Source organism: Rhinopithecus roxellana, chromosome 19 (genome assembly GCF_007565055.1).
Source record: "Rhinopithecus roxellana isolate Shanxi Qingling chromosome 19, ASM756505v1, whole genome shotgun sequence".
Lineage (NCBI taxonomy): Eukaryota > Metazoa > Chordata > Mammalia > Primates > Cercopithecidae > Rhinopithecus > Rhinopithecus roxellana.
The window spans coordinates 5,493,565-5,516,257 of NC_044567.1; the positions used below are offsets into that span (position 1 = coordinate 5,493,565).

Here is a 22,693-nt window from a genome sequence, read left to right on the forward strand (position 1 = left end):
CAACTTTCTGGGACCACCTGATTCCTAGAACATTTCTAGAAAAACTTCGGAGAACTTCTCCCCACTTTAGCCCCAAACAGAGTCCCTCACTGCTGAGGAAACTCTTCTTTGTTTCAGCAGGTCAAAGGAAGGCTCCTGGGGTATGAATTCATTTCCTTGTTTTGTTAGCCAGGAGGGTGGGGAGCCAAAGCTTTCAGCTTCTCCCCCTGCCCTTCACCCTCTGCTTGCCTCCATTGTCTCCCTCAATTTGGGTAACTCCTTTTCCACCTTCAACCACCCCCCAGACACATCAGTCCTATAAATTAAGCTTTAATAATGTAACAGAACCCCTCCCATCCCTTTCCAATTGCGCAGAACTTTGATTTGGTCTCCATTGATCACAAAAATCTTTGCCTTCAACTCCAGTAATTTCTTTCTCCACTTCCACCTCTCTTACTCTTAAGGCTCCTTCTGCCTTCAGAGCTGGGTTTGTTCACCCAGGGCTGGAGTTGGAGAAGCCAAACTCCTGGAAGGGAGCCGCTAAAAAATAGAGCTGTGTCTGCTGCTGCAGGAATGTTGGCTCTATCAGGCTCACAAATATAATTTTTATATTAGACTGTGGTCTTTGACTGGGTTTGTATGCCAATGAGGCATTTCTGGTTTACCAAATTTATACAAATCTCGCTTTAATTGATAATCACAGATGTTGTAATTTAAGACCTCCAGCTATACAGCTTTCATATTAACTGCTGATATATTACTGTAAATCGTCTGAAATAACCAACTCCTGGGAGCAGAGCAGAGAGGGAGGAAGTGCCTCCGAGAGCGACTCTCTCCCGGCCGGCCGCAGAAACAGCCCAGCTTCCACATCATTTTCCGTGAAAAATGATTTATCGAAGACATGGCCATAAACAACACAACTCGCTCACAAACACACACAGACGCACGCGCGCACACACACGCACACACACACACAATGGCTGGCATGCCGGCCGAGAAGCTGACACCCATATTGCTATAAATCAAGAAAAAGGTTGGAGGAGAGAGGGAGAGGGAGAGAGGGAGAGGGAGGGAGGGAGGGAGATAGAGGGAGAGAGAGAGAGAGAGAGAGAGAAAGAGAGAGAGAGACAGAGAGAGAGAGAAAAGAATATTCCTAAAATCTCTATGCAATGCCTCAATGGGTATAAACACACAGAGCACCGTGTGAAGAGAAATGGCAGGAAATGAAGATGGCTATTTGTCACATTTTACGACAATAACATTAATAACAAACAATAAATTTACATGGACATATAAGACGCGGTAGGTAGTGAGAAATCCCTTCTACTTACAATACCCCAGCCCGCGGTGTGGCTCCGGCTGCGGGGCTGTTTTATTGCTGTCTCCCTTTCTTTTTCTCTCTCTCTCCCTCTCTCTCCCCCTCTCTCTTTTTTTTCTCGGGGTACAGGCTTGTTTTTCAAAGGACAGTTGAATTGCACGTCAGAAACAGGGAGACCGAGCCTGCGATTTTCCTGACGAATACATATCTATTCTGCAACCTCGGCATTAATTATTTAATGAATCACGTGACCGGGAGGGGGAAGGGGGTCTTTCGATTTCAGGCTCAAAGGACCACTATGACCTTCCCTTCAGGAGGAGAAATTTTCCTGCAAAATAAGTTCCCCCCAAACCCACCAATGGAACAGTAGTGAGGTCTCCGTCTGTCTCCCACACTCACATTCATACCTACTACATCTGCAGCTCCTTAACCCCTCTGGACACACACTTACCCACAGCCCACCTCTCCTCTCTCCCTTCTCCTCTTGCTTCTGCTTAGTTCGTGGAGGTGCAGAAATAGTCTGCAGGGGCGTCTGGGGGGTGGGGGTGGGGTGGGCACAGAGCCCTTCTCCAAGCCCCTGGATTTCTCAGCTGCCAGTTCTTCTCTCTGCATCCTTTAGGATTAAGATTTCCTCCCCAACTGCATTTTCTCCCCCACTCCTGGGGGTATTTATTTGAGTGGGACTTCCTAAATAATGGACAAAATTTCTGAAGGAGCCACTTTGAAAATAAACACTTCATAAGTCCATGGTATAAGTGGATAAAGAATGGGACTTCTGGCTTCATTCTCATTTTGATCTTTTCTGGTACCTTTTGAAGGGGCAAAAAAGGGACAGGGTGAAGAGATTACTCTGGAGCTTTTAGAGTTGAGAATAACCGCAAGGGGGACTTTTTTTCCCTGTTGTGTTGTTACTACTATAGGAAACCAAATGTGACTGACCGTTTGAAAATAGATTCTGGAGACAAAGACTGGGACTAAGGTTTCTACACAAAAGAATCGGACTGTCAGCCTCTCCCTACCTATGTCACACCCTGTCTCATTTCCATCCCCCCTTCCCAAACCCACCAGTGAAGACAGCTGGAGATTTGAACAGGAGAGGAGGGAAAAGAGAAGAAAAGCTTTGAAGTCAGCCTGGCAGCCCCAGGATCCTTATTTCCCAGGTGTTAGCACCCCGAGCTTCCAATCAACAAACAATGGAGGCTGATCAATGGGAAAAAGATGGGGAACGGCTGTGCCTGTTAACGGGTTAAATATCAGGGACTATCTATTCCCTAGGCCTAAAGAGAGAGACACACAGACCCCTTCACCTCAAATATAAACAAAATAAAACAAAAACAATCCCCCGCCCAAACTTGACCAGTTACGTGCAACTAGAATCAGAGTTCTCGGCCGGGGCATGGGGTGGGGGTGGGGATGCAAAGGGAAGCAGAAAAGACATTCCTGAAGAAGCCGCAGCTTTATCTGTCCTCAGCAGCTCTTGAGGCAGCCAGGACCACAGCCTCCAGGGCAGGCGGGGAATCCAGGAAGAATGAGCTTTAGGGTAGGGGAGCAGGGGTCTGAGGGGCCTCCCCAGCTTGTTTGAAGGGGTCTAAACCAAAAGCAACTCTGGAGAGAAAGTTGAGGACCTGGTTGTCTTAACAAACCCCAAAGAAACAGCCACCCCATCTCAGCCTTGGAGGTTCCAGCTACAGTGGCAGCTGCACAGCTTCTGCCCCAGCCAAAAGCACTGGAATCTGCTCTGGCCTCATGGGGTGGGGGCGCCGGCCAGGCCTGGACTCTGTAGGGGAGGTGGTCAGCTTTGATTGTCCAGATACAAAACACAGACTGGTATTGAATTCAGCCTGATTCCGATGTGGGCCCTGCTCCCGGCTCCAGCGAGGGCAACTCCCTGAAAGGTTCTGGCCACAAATCCATTAAAAATGGTCCTCCAAGGAAAAACACTCTGCTAAAGTCTAAAATAAAAATAAAGAGCAGAGAGAGAGGAGAGAGAAATGCTGGATGTGGGAAGACAGCAATCTTTAAAATGGAGAAATAATTTTTAAGGACAAGAAAAAGAACAGCAAAATGACACGAAGGCATGCTGGCAGGTTCTGTTAAAATGACCACACTCTTTTTGGATCCTGGGAATGTCCACGTTCAAATAAACAAGCGCCTGATCGCGAGCCGAGCGCTTTCTTGCTGCCGATAAAGTGAACGTTTACACTGTGAGAAAGGCGAGATTGATTTACAAATCTGAACGCGCCAGTTTTATGGCTGATCACAAATCCGTCAGCGCTCAACTCACGCTGGGAAACTTCCCAACTCCGTTTTCCAACCAGACCTCCTCCCCAGCCGCCACTTCCCAGGGAGACCCACCGCCAGCGCTGGGGCCGCCTCCGAGGGCTCTGGCAGGACTGGGCAACCCCCTCTGCCCAGGACAAGTGGGTGGAAGTAGGAGAGAGAATGGGGAGGGCCGAGGGAACTGGGGAGAAAGAGGGAAAGAAATCAAAAGGTTGGGAGAACTGGAGTGGCACTAGGATTGTCTGGAGTGAAGGAAACGGGAGATCTGGCAGTTCTCCTTCGTGAACCCCAGCCTTCCCTGACTATGGTCTCTCTGTTTTTCCCTTTGATGGGCCCTAATCCTCACATTGCAGAAAGCAGTTTGTAAAGTCCCTGGAGACTAGGTCTTTGTCACTTGAGCCTATAGAGGGCCCACAACCGGCTATCTGCCCTTATAGGTAATGAATGCACATCTCCCTGAACCCCAAATATTTTTAGTCCAGGAGCAGCCTAGCTTGCTTTGTGCTCATCCTCTTTCCTTCCTGAGGCCTCCAGCCCCTCTACTCATGCCACCCAGGGATAAAGGAGAGACTATCAACCGCTCCAGCTATTTATTGCCTGAGATAGAGTCCCCAAATTTCAAGAAACCATTTACAAAATGCAAACCAACAACCCACATATCCCAGCAAGGTTCTGTCTCTCCTAGTCTTCACTGAAGGGGAACATTTTGTCCTCCCAGCCAGCGTCTGTCTGTGTCTGTCTCTCTTTCTCTTTGTCTCTGTCTCTCCCTAAGAGGGTGGCTGCTGGTATGGATTTTTAAGATACAGCAAACAGAATACAGTTTTTGGAAAGGCTCTATGTTCAGGGCTCACTGTTTGGCAAATCCTCCACCTATTTCTTAAAAGTTTCTGGAAACTTTGGCTAAGCTGGGACAGCAGGCCCTGGAAAGTACTCAGAATAGTCTGCACTGATCCTCCTCCCATTTCCCTTGCTCCTCTGGTGGGTGAGGCACTCCAAGGGCTTTTTTTGGTTATTGGGGAGATTGAGAATTAGGGGAAAGAGGTAAAGGCGATTGTAGAAATAGCTTCCTAAACAAAGGAACTTCAGAAAATTGGTTGACAGGCTGTGGGTTTGGATGTCAGCCCTCAGAGAGATGACAGCCTCTGAAACAATGTTCATGGCAGAAGCCCTTTCTCTTCGCAGCTCAGGAGTTTATTCCTCTGGCCCTCTGAAACCTTGTGGATTAGACCCCTCCAACCTCTCATATCTTCTCCCTTTGTCTTTCTTCCCTCAGTTCCCTCCAAGTGAAACAGTAAAGAGATGAACTGGACCTGGGAGTGGTGCAGGGAGGATGGCTGGAGTCTGGACTGCTGAAGGTGCTGTGTACAGAGAGACAGATTAGCACCCTACTTTCCTACCCCGACTCGACCCTTGGGCTAAAAATCTTTATGTCTTTTCCCCCAGTGGACAGTAATAGAAAAATAATCCAAAAGTTCCAAAATAGCAAAGATGGGTTTGGGGCCTAGAGGGGGTTGGAGAAGACGGGACATATGACGGGCCAAGGACCTCTCCCTGCAGAGGTGTGACTCTCCCTTCTGGGCAGAAGGCAAAAGCCAACACAATGTCCAGTCTCAGCGAGGTCAAGGGGCTTCCGAGGTCATTTTGTGGTTCTAATACTGAGCTAATCGCCTAGAAAACGTGGCCTCTCCATGAACTCTCTCTCCTGCCAGCCTCCCGCCTCCAAACCCTAAGTCAGGCCTCAGGGAAAAAGGGCCAACGCATTTAGGTCGGCTGCAGAGCCCACTGACTCCCTCAGCCTAAGAAACAGGGCTGCAGAGGAGAGAACAGAGACCTCAAATTAGGAGAGCAAAGGGAAACCAAATCAACATTTCTCCTTCAGGAAGAAGGCTGGGGGGACAGAGCAGAAGAGAAATATTTCTGCATCAATGCACCTCGCCTGTGAACTGAGCAGTTTCCTGCTCCAGAGAGTAGCACATATTTGTCTAGAATCCCAAGCTAGACACAAGAATAAAACAAGAACATATATCCATTTATACCCGCTCTAAAGCTGGAACATTCCATTCAAGCACTGGATTTGATTTTTTCCAGGAGGCAGCAGTGACAGCATCGCACCGGTAAACAGGCATAGGGGACACCAGTCCCCAGTGTAGACAAGCAGAGTCACAGGAACGCACCGACCACATGTGGACCTCACTAGACACACCCATGCACACATGCTGGGGCTCGCTGTGCCTGCCTGCATTTTCCAAAACCAGAAAAGCACTTCTGAACTGCCTCACAGAACAATCTTCTTCTCTGGGGTTTTTCATGGGCCCTGACACCTCAGTCCCAACCAATTCAAACACTCTCCAGGTGTCGAGGCCCCTCTCTCTCTCCCTCTGACCCAAGCATCAGTCATCATAAAAGGGAGCAAACCTGCCCAAGCATCCACCGTAAAAACCCAGCCAAGAGAGTTAAAAAAGAAAAAGGAGGAGGCGAGAGAGTGTTTCTTCTTTCACTTGTGAAAAGAGCTCATAAAATGATCAAAACACGCCAGCCTGGGCCAGGGCTTTGTTACCTTTGCGCCTCTCGCCTCCTCTCGCCCGAACTCCGCCGATCCCATTCATGACGAAGGGCTTCTTCCAAACTGAGAGAAAAAAGTTTTCAACTTTATGGTTCCAAATTTTTTCCCCCTTGCAGATCCGGGAGAGACGGCTAACACTTTTTTCCCCCAACAGCCGGTCTGAGGAGATTTGCTGTTGAATAATAACAAAGGAGAGAGGATACGTATTTAAAGAAAAGAAGTGATTAATGGTTTTCTGTATAATTCTCACATTTTTCTTAGCTCTTGTCTACACAGAATGGCTGTGAACTTTAAGCTCCATAGAAATCTTTTTTTTTTTTTTAATTCTATTCATACCTTCCAAAGAGCAGCTTTGATTTGGTTCTTTAGAGACATTCCTTGGGGGGGCATATGCTTTTTTAAGAACTATTTTCCCCCTCAACTCGGGGCTTCGGCATCCCCTTGCAGCTAAAACACCACACCGCAATCTGACCGAAATAAAGCTCGCCCCTCTCATCCTCCAGGTCCACGACGATTTTTTACGAGCCTCCCAGCAGCATTTAAACGGACAGTTCAGCAGCCCTTTTGCGGCTGGGGACACTGGCCTGTTGGTTCCCCCTGCCCTACCCAGCCTCCAACTACCAGAGCTGCAAGCTGGAGGAATGCAAAATAAATAACAATAAAATGCGCCGGGGGGGGGGGGTGGTTCTTTTTATTTTCTGAAAGGAAATGGGACTGAAAAAATGACTTCTAATTGCATATACTCTCCCGAGCCCCGAGCTTTTTGGAGGTGGGGTGGTTGCACCCTGGATGACCAATGGACCAGAGACCCTGAGGCTGGAGCTCCCAGACCTTAGAACTTCTAAGCAGTGCTGCACAAAAGCAATTCTAGCCTGACAGAACTTCTGAGGGTCACCTGCACCCCTTTCCCCTACCCCCGCTCCATTCTAGGGGTGACTGGGACCTCAGAGACAGAAAGCTATTTGGTCCCCAGTCATACTTTCGATACTTTCTATGAGAAAGAAAATGAAAATTAATACTGGAGCAAGGCTTCACAAAAGAGGCCATTTGTCTTCTTGATTATCTATTTGCTTGTCAGAGTTTGAGCTATGGCACTGGCTAGCTCCTTTGTAATATAAAAATACTCTGAAAACCTGCAAACACCCAGAAACATCTGTGCAAAAAATTAGACTCATTAAAGCCTTAAACACCTCAGAGGAAAGCGATACCTTCTTATGCTGCGAGGAAAGAGGCCAGCCTCATGGAATCCTCTCTCGGAACTTTAATAACCAAAGAGCCGTCTGTCTAGAAGGAGACAGCTTAACCGCATTTTATTTGCTTATGACAAATAAATCACGATATGAAAGGCTTTGCCGTACTTAAGCCTCTTGTGTCCTACAATGAAACATTTTCCCCCATTAGGGACTGGAATCAGCCCTCCCAGTCCTTTCAATCCATTTTTGGACTGAAGGGAAAAAATTAAAAGCCCCAAAACAAAACACACCCACCCTAAAAGGAAAACAAACCAGCCACCACAATTTGGAGTCCTCTGAGATAAAAATTCCCATCAGACTCTTTGACAAAAAATCTTCAACCACACACAATGTGAGGCTGAACCCACTAGGGTGCTTAAAATATACACCGGGTGGCATTTGTCCATATCTTTACGCCAATGTTTCAACAAAAACACGCTATGCTGGTCACAAGAAACCAAACATTTATTTCTATTGTCACTCTGTACAGCACACAGATATTCACACATACGAAGGGTTCTAAACTCAAGCAGCCCCAGAGGTAGGAAAGGGCCTGGTTTTGGAATGTCAGAAAGAGAAAAGGAGAGAGGACGCACATGACACAAAAAAATAGTAATAATAATATTATCAATACTAATAATAAACGATGCAACATGATAAACTATGGGAGAGGGCTCTGCAACATCCTCCTCCCAGACTGGGAGGGGCACATTTTATTTCCTAGTTTCACATTCATTTTCAGTCTAGGAGAGAGGCCTCTGCTGTACAACTCTGGACTGGCAGAGTAGTGCCCAGCTCCCAGAACTCAACTGGCCCCTCACCCTGCCAGGCATGGCTTGGCTTGGCCTTCCAGAGGAAGGCCCTCCCGGGTCTCTGAGTCTCTCTTTTTCCTTGGACTCAATTTCCCTCCTCACTCCTGAGTTTTCAAGACCACCCGCTTCCCTACTTGCTCCCGTCCTCTGTTCCCCACCCCCCAACCCCACGGTGGAAGTGGGTGAGCAGTCATTCTGGCCCTCCGTGAACGGGCACGGAGGATGAGGGAGAGTGTGTGTGCGTTTGTTACCGTGGCCAAAACACTGCACTATCTGGCAGTCAGAGGGTGCTTTCGCTGGGTATCGGGAGTGGGGGACAAAGAAAGGAAATCCAGGCTGTCTTCCAGCAACGGCAGCAGCAGAGGCGGAGGCGGCCGAGCCGGGCCTCATTTGTTAGCGGGTGTCGAGGTAATGGTCGCCACCGAGGCCCGTCCTCTCCTCGGCAGAGTAAACAAGACAGATGGGCCTGGGCCTGGCGTGATTAAAGATGAAACGTGGATCCATCTTCGCCAAAGCTGAAAACGAGGAGCTGCAGCCTCCTCCTATTTCTCTTTCTGTCTTTTTCTTTCTTCCTTCTTCTTTTTCTTTTTTTTTTTTTTTTTTTTTCTTTTTAAGGAAGAAAGCAAGAGATTTGAATCTTGCTTCTGGGGGGGCCTCCCCGTGGCCCTCTATTGTCATTTCTATAAATAAAGCTTCCCCTCCCCCTCTTCTGCGTTTATTCGCATATAAAGTGTGGGGGAGGGCAGATAGATTTTTCCGGGGCCCAGGCCCCAGAGCCCCCTCCTGTCCCCCCACCCCATCCCCTGCACTCACTGCCCACCCCCACCCCGAGGTTCGTGGCTTCAGCGTGCGGGGGCACTAGAGCGCGGGGGGTCCTCCATTGGGCCGGCCAGGGGTCCCTCCGGCTGAGCCTGCCGCACCACCCGAGCGGATCTTGGTGTTGGGCAACTTGTGGTCTTTTTTCCACTTCATGCGCCGGTTCTGGAACCAGATCTTGATCTGGCGCTCGGAGAGGCAGAGCGCGTGGGCGATCTCCACCCTCCGGCGCCGTGTCAGGTAGCGGTTGTAGTGAAATTCCTTCTCCAGCTCCAAGACCTGCTGGCGAGTGTAGGCGGTCCGAGAGCGCTTGGGCTCCCCGCCGGCGTAATTGGGGTTTACTGGACACACACGGAGAGAAGGAGAAAGAGAAAGTTTTATTGCCCCCGAAAGGAAGAGCCTTTTCTTCCAGCGAACACAGTGTTTCCCTCCCTCCCTCTCCCGCCGCCTCTTCTTCCTTCTGAGGGAGGGAGGGAAAAACGAAAAGGGAAGAATGCAAGACCCAAGAATGAGAGACACCTCCAAGTTTTGGAGAGCTGTGCTGTGTCCTTGTTGTTTGGGTGTCTGGTGGGGAGGGGGGGCGTGTGAGAACTCCCCCAAGGTTTTAATTGCTCCACTCTCTCCCTCAGTTTGGGGCCCCCAGAATGGGAGAATGAGGGGGTGGAAGAGGGAGGGGAGGTTTCCCTAAACCTTTCCTCTGTTTAGTTCCCACCCTTGCTGCTCAGATTCCAAGCAGTGCCTGCCCCTACTGAAAACTTTTACCCACTTCTCCAGCCAAGGAGTCAGACTGGAAGAAAGGAAAAAATAAATACTGGGAGTTGACTCAACTCTCTGCTTAAATACGGATTACCTCCTCCTCCTTCTCCTCCTCCATCTCCTACACCCCTCCCCAACTTCCAACTTCACTGAGACTGTATCTCCCTGGCGAAAAAGTCGCTGGTGAGAATGGTGAAGAGGATAGGGAGCCTACTTCAAAGGCGCAGGGCCCACCAGGCCATAAAAATTTATGGGGGATGTAATTATGTGGCTCTGAAAACAGGCGACCGTAAATCTCCGGCAATGGCGAGTTTATAGCGGGGACAATTGGCTTCCCCAGCTCACCCCCCCACCCATGCCTCCGAGGTCCCTTTGGTGTAAAGCTCCAGGGGTGGGAGGGGGAAAGGGTGCCCACGCACTCACCCGTGCTCACGTGAACTTTGCGCATCCAGGGGTAGACGACGGGCTCTTTGCAAGCGGAGTGGGACGGGCTGGGGTGCAGGGGGTTCTGGGCGCAGGGAGGCGGCGGGGGGCTGCTGCTGACCGCCTCGCAGCGCTGGCCGGGCTCCGGGAGGAGGGCCCCGGCGGGTGGCGGCGCAGGAGCCCGAGGGGACAGCCCGGGCGGTGGCGGGGGCGGCGGGGGTGGTGGCGGAGGCGGCGGGGGCCCAGGGTCCCGGCAGGCCGCATAGCGCTGCACGGTGCACGCCGCGCGCCGCCCGAAGCCCGCCTCCGGCTGGAAGCTGCTCTCTCGCCTCTGGCCGCCGGCGTAGTACCCGGGCGAGTGGTCGCTGGGTAGGTAATCGCTCTGTGAATATTCCTCGCATGGAGGGAACTTGGGGTCGACATAGTTTGAGTTGATCAAAAAAGAACTCATAGCCATTAATTTCTGGGAATTGCCCACAAAATATACTAAAATTTATTCCGACCCCTGACTCGTTTTCCTGTTTCCGAAAGCCCTCCTACTTACTGTCAAGTGAACAAAGTTAGGCGCCCACGTGATCCTCCGAGCCAATGGCCGACCCGCCTGCGATTCCCGGATAAGGAAATCTGCTCACCCGGACCCCACTCCAGCCAAAGAGGTTTATTTCCCCTTCTTCTCTTCCCCCTCCCCACCCACCCACCCAACACCAGGATTTACATAGGGCTCCTGCGGGACGACCCCCTCCTTGCCTCGCTCTCTCCGAGGTCAGAGAGAGAGAGAGAGAGAGAGCGCGCGCAGGTTGCGACTGGAGGGCCTGTTGGGGCGCTGGGCAGAGAGCAAACCCTAGATCCCTTAAGAAGTTGGGGCTCCTGGTGTAACCCCTCCTGTTCTGCCTCACCTCTGTCCAGCATTCTCTACCTTCTATAGGCCCCAGTCTCCTCCCCTCGGCGGGAGGGAGCCCTACCTAGCACCCTGCGTCTCTATGGGGAGTTAGGTTACTGGCGGGCTGGGGGCTCCGTCTCGAAAGGGGAACCCATACGGGGGCCAGAGCATAGAGCTTGGGGCTTTTCTCTGCAGCCGGATGGGGAGGGGTAGGGGTGAGAGAGGAGGCGTCCAGAGCTAGAGGGCCGGTGCGCAGAGGGACTTGTCAGAGATGAATGGAACCGCGGGCGGATCGATAGGAAATTCATGCACTAATTCGGGGAGACCTCGCCTTCCAAATCGCATTTAGCTGCGCAGTTAGCTAGACTGTATCAGTCAGTCCGTCTGTCCCCCTTTTCCTATCCACTCCTCCCTTTAATCCACGCGGCTCAAGCCCGGAGAAACGACTTGGTTTCCCACACTATGGATAGAGCGCTGGGGTAAAAAACCTGCAACTTTTGAGAGCAAAATTGATTAGCAATTTGCTAATTCCATAACCACCCGAGCAATACTAACCATGGTTCCGAGACGTTCTAATTGTCGCTAACGCCGCCGCCTCCGCGGCGAATAGAAATCTCACATCCCTGTGATACTGGGAATACAGCCATAGAGGTTGTATTATGTGTGTACCCCCACACATAATAACACCCCTTGGTAATCGAGTATTTCCAGGTCATCTTGTTCTGAACTGAAACGGAAAGGCTACCTCAGCATCCGTTTGTTAAGCAAATTTCCTTTGCCTTCTTCGCACACCGAAGACGAGTCATTTTTTTCGAAATTTCCAATAAAGCCTCCCTGAGCCCAGAATGGAAAGTGGGTGCGTTTGGGACGAGAATATAAATTTAAAACTTCAACAACAATAACATTAACCTCTTAAAGAGAGGTGGAAAAGGACCAAGGCTCCCAGGGGCAGGCGTGGGGAGAATTCAGGTAGATGATTTCTCCATCTCTAACCAGTTGAAGGAGGAAAAGAAAGAGGAATAAAGAGGAAGGAGTCTTCGTGTGGCCAGTCACCAGATTGTCCTCATTCAGAAAAATAATACATATATATATTTTTTTTCTTCTGGAAAAATACGAGCGGAGTGTTTATGTCAACTACATATTCCCCTAGATACGAATTTGTGACCACAAAATTCCTTACACAAATTCGGATCTACAGGGTATATACAGAAGACAGACAGATCTTCTTGGCCCAGAAATTTTCCAGTTCTCCTACTTTCCGCGCCTTCTTCGTTTGGGGTGTGGTTTGAGTGCTTTGGTTTTATTTCGTTTTGTTCTAGTTTTGAGCGCTGGGAACAGAAAAAGGTACTGCGAGTCCGTTCTTGGAATTACAAGGTTTTCAATTCTCTTCTATTAGAATTACAAGTAGCAGCCAGTTCGGAAAGGGACGGGAACTTGCCGCCGCCGCCGCCGCGCAACTCTCGGTGGCGCATGAATTATGAGATGTAAACATTAGCTAAGCACAAAAGGAGGAAGGGTCATTCTGAGGCTGCCGCGAAGTCAGATTCAGGCCTTTCTGGGTGCCTTCGCGCCCCTCCCCTCCCCCCAGGACTTTTTTTTTTTTTTTTTTTTTTAGAAAAAACAAAACCCCAATCGGCTCCTCCCTGCCCCTCCAAGCCTTTAGTTTGTGATCAAACGAATATCTAGATATTTTCCAAAGCGCCTCTCAGTGAAGGGAGGAGGAAGAGGCGGCTGGGTGTGAAGGAGGTGTAATAAAAGTCCTTTTGGAAAAATTCAGTGGTAAAAAGAGAGAGAAACAGCTGTAAAGAAAAATGCTGGGAGACCAAGCAGATGGGGCCCCGATATTTAATGACGGGCAATTCCGTTTACAACCTGAGAAAAGATCAAAGGCGTTTCATTTCCGAATGAAGGGCAATGAGGAACCATAAAAGATGCAGCCAGATGATATAGGTTCCCTCCCAGCCTCTCACACATCCTGGGAGCCAGGAGAGGGGGTCTATCCTGGGGAGGTGTGGGGAGGAACCCCATTTCCCCAGCTTCCTAGCCCCAGGCGGGTCCTTTCCTTCTAAACACATACGAACTCGCTTAGCCACCTGCTTAGGTTGCTAGTGGTAGGACCAAAATGGGCATCTGGGGTTTCGGAACCAACTTTCTGAGGCTCCCAGAAGTCGTGAATTTACTAAGCTGAGAGTCTGGGGATTGGGCTGGAGGGAACTGAGACTGTGAAAGCTGTGACAGAGTAAGGGAAAATATGCATAGAAAAAGCCTCCACCCCACCCAGACTCCCTACTCAACTCCCTAGGTCTGAGAAATATTTGCATCTCTAGTGAGGAAGTCAAAATAATATCAATTTCATTAACAAATACAGGAACAACACAAAAACAACCCTCTAACTGCAAAACTCCAGAGATCTCTGCCTATCCCCAGTCCTGGGACCTTGCAGGTGGGTAGGAGGAGAGTTCCCATCTGCCCACAACTAGGTCCAGAGACCCTCTGATTTTCTTTTCATCTTAAATCTAGGAATTGCCAATGTTGGCTTCTGGGCCTGATTTCTAACATCAACATTCTCCCAGACAGGCTGAACTCACACATATTTGGGAGAAAAAAGCAAACTATTACACTACTGTTGTCTTTGCCAAGAGAGGGTCCAATAGGTAATCTCAGACCCCCATCTGGGCAGTCAGGGAGACCAGAGTCTGGCCCAGGGCCCACAGACAAAATGCGCTGCTAGGATCCCCACCAGCTCCCTAGCGTCAACCAGGGACCTTTTACAAATCTTGTCAAAGGCCACTTAGGGTCTCCAGGACCCACTCCAACCTTCCAGGCCCCTCCCCCACCCCATACCTCCTGTCCTTCTCAACTCGCCAGCTCTCGGAAACCCTTCCAAACCGTCGGCATTTCGGAAGTGTGGGAGGGCCTCTGGGCCGGCTGCCGGGCCTCTCTGCTGCTCTACACTTCACAAGGGATGCGGCCCAGGTGCCCCAACACCCCAAGAGAGAGGAACAGGGGGCAGAGCCACCGCGGGTTTGGGTATCCTTGATACTGGCGCCCGAGAGCAAAGATTTTTCTCCTCTGTGCGCTGGAAGCCGCCACCTGCCAGTCCCACCAAGGCGCCGCACCCCCCACACCCCTCTAGCCGCCTGAGACCGAGAACAGGGTTTATGGGCGACTCCCAGGACGGGTTTTATCGGAGCAGGAGGCTGCCTCTCCCCTCTACCGCCCAGAAGGATACGAAGAGCAACACGCAAAATAATAAAATAAGAGCAGGGGCTGCGCGCTATCGGAGCCACCTCCCCTACGCTCCCGGGTCTTTCCGCGGCTTCCCGGCCGCCTTCTCCTGGCAGCCACAGGTTGCTAGCATGACCTCGCGCCGCCCAGCCACCCTCCGCCGTCCGGGCGTGCCCAGCCCGCGAGGAATCACCTTTTGTAGGAGGGGAGAAGGGACTCAGCGAGGGAGTGAACCCGAAGGCCCGAGCGGAGGCGAGTCCCCAGCCGGTCTGCGCACCGGTGGCGGCGGCTCCGAGGAAAGAAAGGCCCAGAGCCGGCGCGGGCGAGGGTACTCACCGGGAGGCTCCCCAGCCCCGCCGGCCGCCGAGCCGCCCGCAGACGCACTGGGCAACAGCTGAGCTCGCTCTTGTCCACTATTGTGTGTCCGGAAAACCGGACCGCGGCGGCGGCAGAGCCACGGGCTCCCTCAGAAGCCGGAACATGACTTTTTTTTTTTTTTTTTTTTGGTGTGTTTTTGTTTTGGAAGCGCAAGTTTTCGTATTAATCTAATACTTTGGCAGTCTTTGTTAAACAGGCGCGTCACGAGGCTCTCAAACATTTTAATAATTTTTAGACGCCGTGACCTGCGGTTCACCCCTCTCCCGACCTCCCCCACCAGCAGGCAGTTACTATAATACGCTCGCGCAGTTCGCTGGGTCATATTGAATTTTGCGTAGGTCATTACTTGGGAGAAAAATGACAGAGCAGAAATTTGATTCAGCTCATCCTCTCCAGCTCGACTTTTCGCCAGAGGCTTCTCTTCTCTTCACCCAACCCCCACCCCAAAAAAGTCCCATTCGGATAAGAGTCAGTCGGCCACGCCCCTGTTTTGATTTTCCATCATTCCCATATTTTTGTCAGCTCTGGTTCCAGAGAGAGTGTGGGGTTTCACGTGGGATCCTTTTGAGGCCTGAGAAGGAGGCTGGCACGGGGAAAACTGAAAGCGTGGCTTTGGGCATCTGGGCCCCAGAGAGCAGGCCTGAGCAAGAGGCCCCTTCCCTGAACCTTACCCCTAAATGCCTGTATGGCCAGGGCCCGGATCCCCACCCCATCGCACACTCCATCTGCTTTGTTGGCTCCTCTAAGTGTCAGAGATACCCTCATTTCTACAAAAGCTTTGGAAGCTCCAGGGCCTAGAAATGACCACTCCACCTCTCGGGGCCAAGATTTTGGTCCACACAACCCAGCAGTTTCAAGGAAGATAGAACCCTGAGAGAGGTGCTGGGCTGGGCTGGTCAAAGCTGGGGACATAACTTTCAGAGCTTTAACTGTCCTTTAAATACAAAACAATAGCTTCCCCCTCCCCCCAAAGAATCGTTCTCATCAATACAGTAACACTTTTGCCTACCCCCATCAACCACACAAGGAGGTTCAGGAGCAGATCAAGAAGGCATTTAAAATAGTGATATTTTCTTGGGTTTGTCTCTCCAGGATTAAAATCTGATGGATTGCCTACAACACACTTCTCCAGTTCTCCAGCCTCCTAGGGACCTGCAGAGGTGAGTCAGGTGACTCCCCTTCCTCCCAGTTCAAGTCTACAGACTGAGACAGGGCTCCAGCCTAGTTGGTCGGGTGGTAGCCTCCTAGTACGGAGAGGTCAAGAAAGAACTCCCCAAGGTGCCCAGCTTGGTCTAGAATGGCAGAGGCCACTTCTTCCCCATCCTGGGTCCCTCTATCCCAGGACCTTGGGCTGCTCCACTCTATACCGAAATTTGCTAACGTTCTGTCCTGGAACAGAAGGAGATGGATTCTTCAGTTCAGGCTTTGATGTTTGTCTCTTCAGGACTCCAGGAATTTCTTCCTGGTCTGACACTGCAGAGAAACTCGCCTAAAGGACCAAGCAGAAATAGGGACCTACACCCAATTGGTTTAGTCAAAACCCTGGGTTAAATCTATTGGAAATTTGATATTAAACCTTTGTCTCTTCTGGCCATGTTTCAAAAAGGCATCTTTACAGAAACTCTCAGGTTATCTTCATCCTAGAAGGAGAAATGCCCACAGTGTACCTCCTATAGTAAATGCTTGGAAGAGAATATAATGACATCTCATAATACAACAGTCATTTAAAGACCCAAAATAGGCATTTGCCCCAGTGTTATAATTACTAAGTCTCTCTAGGCATTTACTTATGAGCTAAGCTCAATGCATGGATTCAAAGTTCATTTCAGGTCGCCTGTTTCAACTCCAGTAAAAAAGATCTCTGTGAAGCCATTTGGTACTTTTCCTCTGCATTTCTCCTCCCTCATCCAAATAGGAAGAGAAGGAGTCAAGATGAACACAAAAATGGAGGCTTGGGAGAGAGTGAGAGAATTAACAAGTTAATCTTTCAATAGGTAAGTTCTTAAACTGGAGCAATTTGGAGAGACAAATGAGAGTTTGGAAAGGCTCCAGTGTTGGCCCTTTCTCATGGACCCTACCTTCCTGACAGCCTGGGGGTTAAGGGTGCTGGAAAACAGGCCTGCCTCTCCCAGGATTGGGGGATTGAAAGAGTCAGTAGTTTGACCCTTTTAGGGCAGGCAGGGTGAGTTGATGTTGGTGAAAATCAAACGTTCACATTGGAAGTATTCTTTGGCCCTGCCAGAAGTCCTACAAAGACGTGGGGGTAATTTAATTGAATTTCTCAAATGTGTGTGGCTAGGAAGGTTTAATTAAATTTAATATGGTGACTGAAAGATTATCTTTGGAAGAGAAGATTGCTCAGAGGGTTCACCACACCCTAAGCGCTGTCTTTTCTACAACTCACCACCACCACTAGTCTCGCCCTTTTTGGAGAAGGGATTTTTCCTTCCTCAGTTTCCCCTCCCCAGATATCTGCCTCTTCGCTGCCCAATTCTGCTCCCCCACTTCTGCAACCCACAAATCTTCCTTACCTCCAGCATCCCTGGCTCCCAGATCCGTCTTCACACACATACAGCCCCCTCCCCCACGCCCCACCCTGCCCCCACCCCCGCCCTTAGTCGCCTCCGCCACGCTCGCTTACGCATGGTGTAAACTTTTGACCCTCCAACTTTGCGACCCCTCTGGCAATAACACTGGCCTCACCACCCAGGGTCTCATTCTGCTACGCCGGTCGGCCGCAGAAACCCCAGGGCAAAACGCTTTCCTTACCCCTCCCCCTTTTGCCAATGTCCCCACTCCCCCAGGGCCTTAGACCTGGGCAAGATGAGTCTTTTGACTATTAAATAACTCCTTGGAAAAAGACGCGGAACCCACTTCACACATTTTCAACGGTCTCTTCTATTGGGATGCCTGGAAGGGCTTTTGACCACTCACCCTTCTTCATTTTTGACCCCCGAGTGGGGCCGAGGTTGCTGGAGGAGGAGACCTATGGCGAGCAGTAGAATGGGCTGACCTGGAGAAGGGCATTTTTGGGGTGAAGGGTGGAAAGAGCTTGGATTAGGGGCTCCTCGGGAGCAGAGGGGGCCACTGGGCTCACAGAGCTGGAGGGAGAGCTCAGTGTCCCAACAATGCGGGGCCCGGGGCCACCTTGCGCGGCCGTTCGCTGGCGCCTCGGAGGCACCAGCCTGGCTGTGAACTTGGTCTAAGGCGGACTCTACTGGCAGCTCCGGGATGTTACAGCCTCTGCCTCTAGTCCAAAGCAGCGGCCGTGCGGACAACCCGCGCGCTTTCGGTTTCCCTTCAGCCCAAATATCGCCTCCCAGACCGCCACCTCTCACTGGGAAGGATTTCCTTTCTCCTTCCTTAGGATCCTTTGGGATTCAGAAAACAGAAAAGAAAACGAATTAGAGATGCACGCACCTAAGGACAAGCCTGCAGAAGCCCCGAAATGGGGTATCCTCCACGATGCCTCCAAATCCCCCAAGAGGCGACGCCCCACACAGGTTGGCACTTGCCCTCCACTTCTCCCCTAAGTGTGTCTTTCCATGCTGACTCCCCACCTTTCCAACTGGCCTGGGTCATCTTTTGGTATGGCAAAATGGTCTGGGGCCTGCGAGGTACCTTTCCTCCCTGGATGCATTCAGCCCTACCCCACTGGGCTCCGAGGTCAGGGATCGCTGCGACCAAAATCAGCCTCTGTGCTCCGAAGCCGCAAGGCTCAGCCCGGATCCACTCGGGGAGAGGCAGGCCAGAGGGCGGCCTTGCAGCCTGGGAACCGTTTCCAGGGAGGAGAAGCTAGAGGATACTGCAGAGAGTGCATTTTTCTCTCCAAGAGGAACTTTAGGGGGAGAAGAGACAAAAGAGGAGACGCCTAAATTACCGAGAAAAGGAAAAAGGAGGGAAGAGAAACGTTAAAAGTTGGGGAAAAGGTGCTTTTTGGGATCCGACAGGTTCCCGAATTGTCGGAAGTCCAATCCTCTCCAGGCTCCCAAATTTCCCCTCTTCCTCTTGGAGCCTGCAATCAGTAAATTCGCCAAAAGAAAGAACGAAAGATCCTCCTAAACCTGCCGGCGTGCCCCCACCCCAGGTCTGCAGCGGTGGAGGTGACTGCGGCGGTGTGGCCGGCGGCGCGTAATGTATGCTGCAGCGGCTCGGAGCCCCACGTAGGCCGGCGCTGCTGCCCCCGTCTGCTGACCTCTGCATGATCCCGGACTCTATGAATTATTGATGAGATATGAGCGTTGATTTCCCCTTTCAGGATGCAAACTCCATTATATTGTTAAAATGGCGATTTAATCGTTGAGAATAGCTTTGGCGTGGGTTTTTTCCCCCAACTCATTTGCGCCTCCTTCCTTTTCATTTAACTCTCTTAATTAAATCCTCTAACAGATTTTAATCACTTTTTGGAGGGAGGGGTAGGAGAAAGGAGAAGGCCATAAGACAATCACTACCAACAACAATGGGACGCTAAAGCAAAATAAAACAAACCAAAGTCAAAAACCATCATAAGCCTCTACCTTTGAGAAGTTGAAAGGAAGGTGAAGAGGGGGAGGTTAACCCCTCTAGAAAGGATACTTGTTAACCTCTGCTGGAGACAGACCTTTAGAGGGCTGGGGAAACCCACCAGAGACAAGGAAGAGTGGGGTGGGGCCTGCAGGAACAACCTGAGGGGTATTTAATCCACTCCTCCCCCGCCCCCACAACCATCACCACCATGAGACTTGTGTGTGAAGTTGACTGTAGAGACTAAGTCATTCTTGCCCTTGCTGAGAACTCCAGGGGCCTCAAGCCTGGGGAGGGCCACAGGATTCATGTGGAGAGGGTCCTCCAATCTCAACCTCAGAGTCACTTAGGGAGAAATATCCATTCTGCTTCAAGAACCCCCATGTCTCCCTTCCCCTCCCCAAACAGCTCGGTTTCCAGGCGGTGTTAATTAATATGGATGTGTAACCACGCTGCAGCAATCGATAAATCTCACTGTGGGCAGATCTCAGCCTCAAAATCTGATTACTCTGAGAAACTCCAAAAACGGGGAGGGTTACCAGTATCCCCTCCCTTAAAAGAGGGGAGCTTATTCTTGCTAGCCCTGTCTTCCAAGATTGACCAGGTTGGTCCCCCAAGCTGAGAAGTCCATGCTGGGGAGACTAGTCCTGGGACGGGACTGAGTTTGGGGGGCTGTGCTGAGCTTCTGTCTTCTCCATTGCTCTGAATCCTTGGTATGCAAATCCCAGGGATAAAGGAACCAGGCAAGGAAAGGAGCTTCCTCTTGGATATTCCCATTCTGCTCACCAGCCCTCAGAGAATAACTTCTCCCAGCCAGGGAAGGGTTAAGTGTCCCTGCCACAGTTATGGAGAGGAAGCCGATGAAATATGGGCAATTGGAACTCCAGGCCCGGCTGGCTTTCCTGTTTACACTTCTTTATACTTCCTCCCACCCATTGGCCTCAGAGAAACAAAACAAATAACCAAATAAAACAAAACAAAAAAAAAAATCAAAATTGAATTGTCCACTGAGTGGTGGCCAGGCTGGCCTCAGAGGGAAAAGAGAAACTGCAGCCTTAATCTCCAGCTGTCACCTCCTGGGGCCTGCCCAGGTTGAAGATTTGGCCAGAGGGTATCGGCCTGGCTTGTAGCTCAAGAGGCTGAAGCCTGGACTGGCAGAGAGAAAAAGCGGGTGGGAGAGGAGGGAGAGCAAAGCTCTGGAGAGAGTAGAGCTGCTCTCTCAGAGGGAGATAGCCTGAGGAGGGCAGGAGGAGATGACAGAGGTCTGGGGCAGAGGAGAGAGTTCTTGGCACCAGAAATCCCTTCACACCTCTCATTGCCTCCCCCAACTTGTCCTGGTTGGGGTTCAGACCGGACTGGGGTCCAGCTTAGAGAGCCTGAAGTGGAGAAACGGAAAGCCCAGCCTAGGCGTCTTCTCCAGGACCTGCTTAGAGCTGGAGGAGACCCTTTAAGGGTTTGGTCACTGAGGTGGAAGTGGGCACCCCAAGTTGCTCTTTGCCATCCTGCAAAATCCAACCAGATATGCTTAGTAGACGTCAGAGCCTGCAGAACTGACATGAGAGGGGGCGAAGAAACAATTTTTCAGTAGCAGGCCTTGCTATCTGGGGTTCTAGCTTCCAGGAGGGCTTTAAGAAAGGGAAGTGTATTAGAGTGAAGCCAGGGGCACAGTAGGAATGGGGTTCCCCTGGAGACCCAGGTCAGACTCTCCCTTGCGGAACTCTTTCTCTGCATGTCTGTCAACTCCATTGCCTTGTACAGTGGAAGACTGTGGAAGCTGTGTCTCTGGCACTTCTTTATATTTTCAATGGTTCTGGGGATCCTTTGGGAGTCGACCTGTGTTTCCTTTCTAAGGGATACAAATGCCCTCATCATTCTTGGGATGATGTGTCTTCAAACCAGGGTGACTCTGCTCTTAAAGCCTGTTAAGGATCTCCTGTAAGTCAGGCTTGGGCAGTGGATAGAGAGCTCAGGGAATAGAGAGTGGCTTCAGGAGAAAGAGGAGAGGGGGAGAATTCCAATGTCCCTTAATGGGAAAAAGGGAGTCTTATGACCCCATCCTTGTCCCAAAGATCAGAAGCCCCTTGAGGTGCCACATATCCAATCCCAGAAACTACCTATGGCAGTTGGTGAGGTGAATCAAGGGATGGCAGGCTGGTGAAAGTAGGAGTGACAGGGTAGTTAGCCCCATGGGTCTTAAATTGGAGGGGGGTCAATTTGGTGGGGAAGAGGCCTCTGACTTTTAGAAGGGTGACTTTTCCCTAGAAAATAACAGAACCCCTGGGGATCAAATCCTGAAGTCTCTCTGGTTTATGGTGCCACAAAACAAAGGGGCCTTTGAGGGTGTGCCCGGAAGAGAAGAGAGAAAAAGAGAGGGAAAAAGAGCACCTTTCCTATTTTCTCTTCCATCTCCTGAATCTATTTCCTCCTGACAGTTGAGGGATTTGTATTCTTGAGCTAATTTTATTTATGGAGGGCGTGCCAGAATTCTACTTAAACACCTAACACCTCTAGACAAGAGAAGAAGCTCTTCCCTTCCCCCACTCCTGGTTCAGGAATTAGGTTTTGAACTGGGGGGATTGCCCACTCTGTCCGCTCCCTAGTCTGACTTCAGGATCCTACTTTGAGCCAAGACGAAAGATTAGCTTGAGACCAACAGGCTGAAGGTGGAAGCAAAAGCAGCGCTGTGCTCCCCATCCCAGAGAAGCCTGATGAAGCCAAAGATAACCGGAGGGACCCCAGCTTCAAAGATCTGAAAGCCAGAGAGCACCCCAGAGCAAGGCAGCCCACAGCAGCCACCTACGCGGTGCTTTTTCTCAGCTCACATGTATCCGGATAAAAGTGCCCAGAGGTGCACCCCCCACACGCACCTCTGACAAATGAATGTCATAAAGTTTCTTTACTGAGGGTGGACAGATAGCTGTCTGAAGATATCCAGCAGTGAAGTGGCCCCCCACAATGGCCCCTTCCTTCAGCAATACACACCCCTCTTTCTTGGTCCCTAAATTTCCACTGGCACTGAGGGAGCATAGATCCCCCACACAAACCCTTTTCCCCACAAAGTCAGACACTCCTGCTAGTAAAAATCAGGCATCCCCGACCCATGAGGCCTTATGAAACTGAGAGCACTCATTTCAGGCACACAGTCCCTTAGAACTGGGTGCATAAAACAGGCTAAATTTCCCCTACATCACCCCACAGCCCCAGCTGGAAACAAGTTTTCTTCCCCCAGTCCCAAGTCCCAGAATTGCAAGGGGTAAAAGCGAAAGCTGAAAGCGACTTACTGTGGGAATGCTGGCCTGGGCCGCTGCTGCCTTCTGGGCTGGTCCGGCTGCTCCAGGCTGGGAGAGTGCTCACCTACTTCTGCCCCCTTCCCCATCACAGCAAGCAGTTAAAGTGTCACTTAACATTCTGGAGAATGTGAAATATACTGTGCGGTGTCAACTCCCCAAAACCATAAAACTAACTTTATGGACCTCACGTGACTTTCTCGAGCCAGTGAGGGGTATCTGTCTGACTTCTCGGCGA

The 22,693-nt window shown here is 50.7% G+C and overlaps 2 protein-coding genes and 1 long non-coding RNA gene across 5 annotated transcripts in view; 1 reads left to right on the forward strand and 2 right to left on the reverse strand.

Annotated features, from left to right (window-relative positions):
* Positions 1–22,594, reverse strand: part of HOXB3 (homeobox B3) — a 41,459-nt gene extending 18,865 nt beyond the window's left edge. Inside the window, exons 1-2 of one of the 3 annotated variants that reach the window (XM_010359442.2) lie at positions 22,450–22,594; positions 6,135–6,312 (exon numbers count right to left, since the gene is read on the reverse strand). Coding sequence is in view for 1 of the 3 variants with exons in the window: in XM_030923358.1 (XP_030779218.1) it covers positions 6,135–6,183 (49 nt within the window). In the remaining 2 variants the exon portion in view is untranslated. Of the gene's footprint in view, positions 1–6,134; positions 6,313–8,435; positions 8,571–22,449 lie in introns of those variants that run through there. The other 2 variants (XM_030923358.1, XM_010359496.2) reach the window with 2 other exon arrangements.
* HOXB4 (homeobox B4) lies at positions 7,814–10,708 on the reverse strand. The gene is made up of 2 exons (XM_010359426.2): positions 10,180–10,708; positions 7,814–9,341 (listed from the first exon to the last, which is right to left on the reverse strand). The coding sequence occupies exons 1-2, from the start codon at positions 10,634–10,636 to the stop codon at positions 9,043–9,045; spliced, it is 756 nt and encodes a 251-aa protein (XP_010357728.2). The 5' UTR covers positions 10,637–10,708; the 3' UTR covers positions 7,814–9,042.
* LOC115894823 lies at positions 10,771–19,069 on the forward strand. The gene is made up of 4 exons (XR_004055013.1): positions 10,771–10,835; positions 15,758–15,825; positions 16,581–16,659; positions 18,033–19,069. It is a non-coding gene; the product is annotated as an uncharacterized LOC115894823 (long non-coding RNA).
* Positions 22,595–22,693: the final 99 nt, after the last annotated feature.

Bases quoted from the DNA above. Each gene is read 5' to 3' on its own strand.
- HOXB4 (XM_010359426.2), bottom strand. From the start codon at position 10,636: ATGGCTATGAGTTCTTTTTTGATCAACTCAAACTATGTCGACCCCAAG. The intron at 9,342-10,179 runs GTGAGTGCGTGG...GTGTGTGTCCAG, and splicing joins CAAAGTTCACGTGAGCACGG to TAAACCCCAATTACGCCGGC.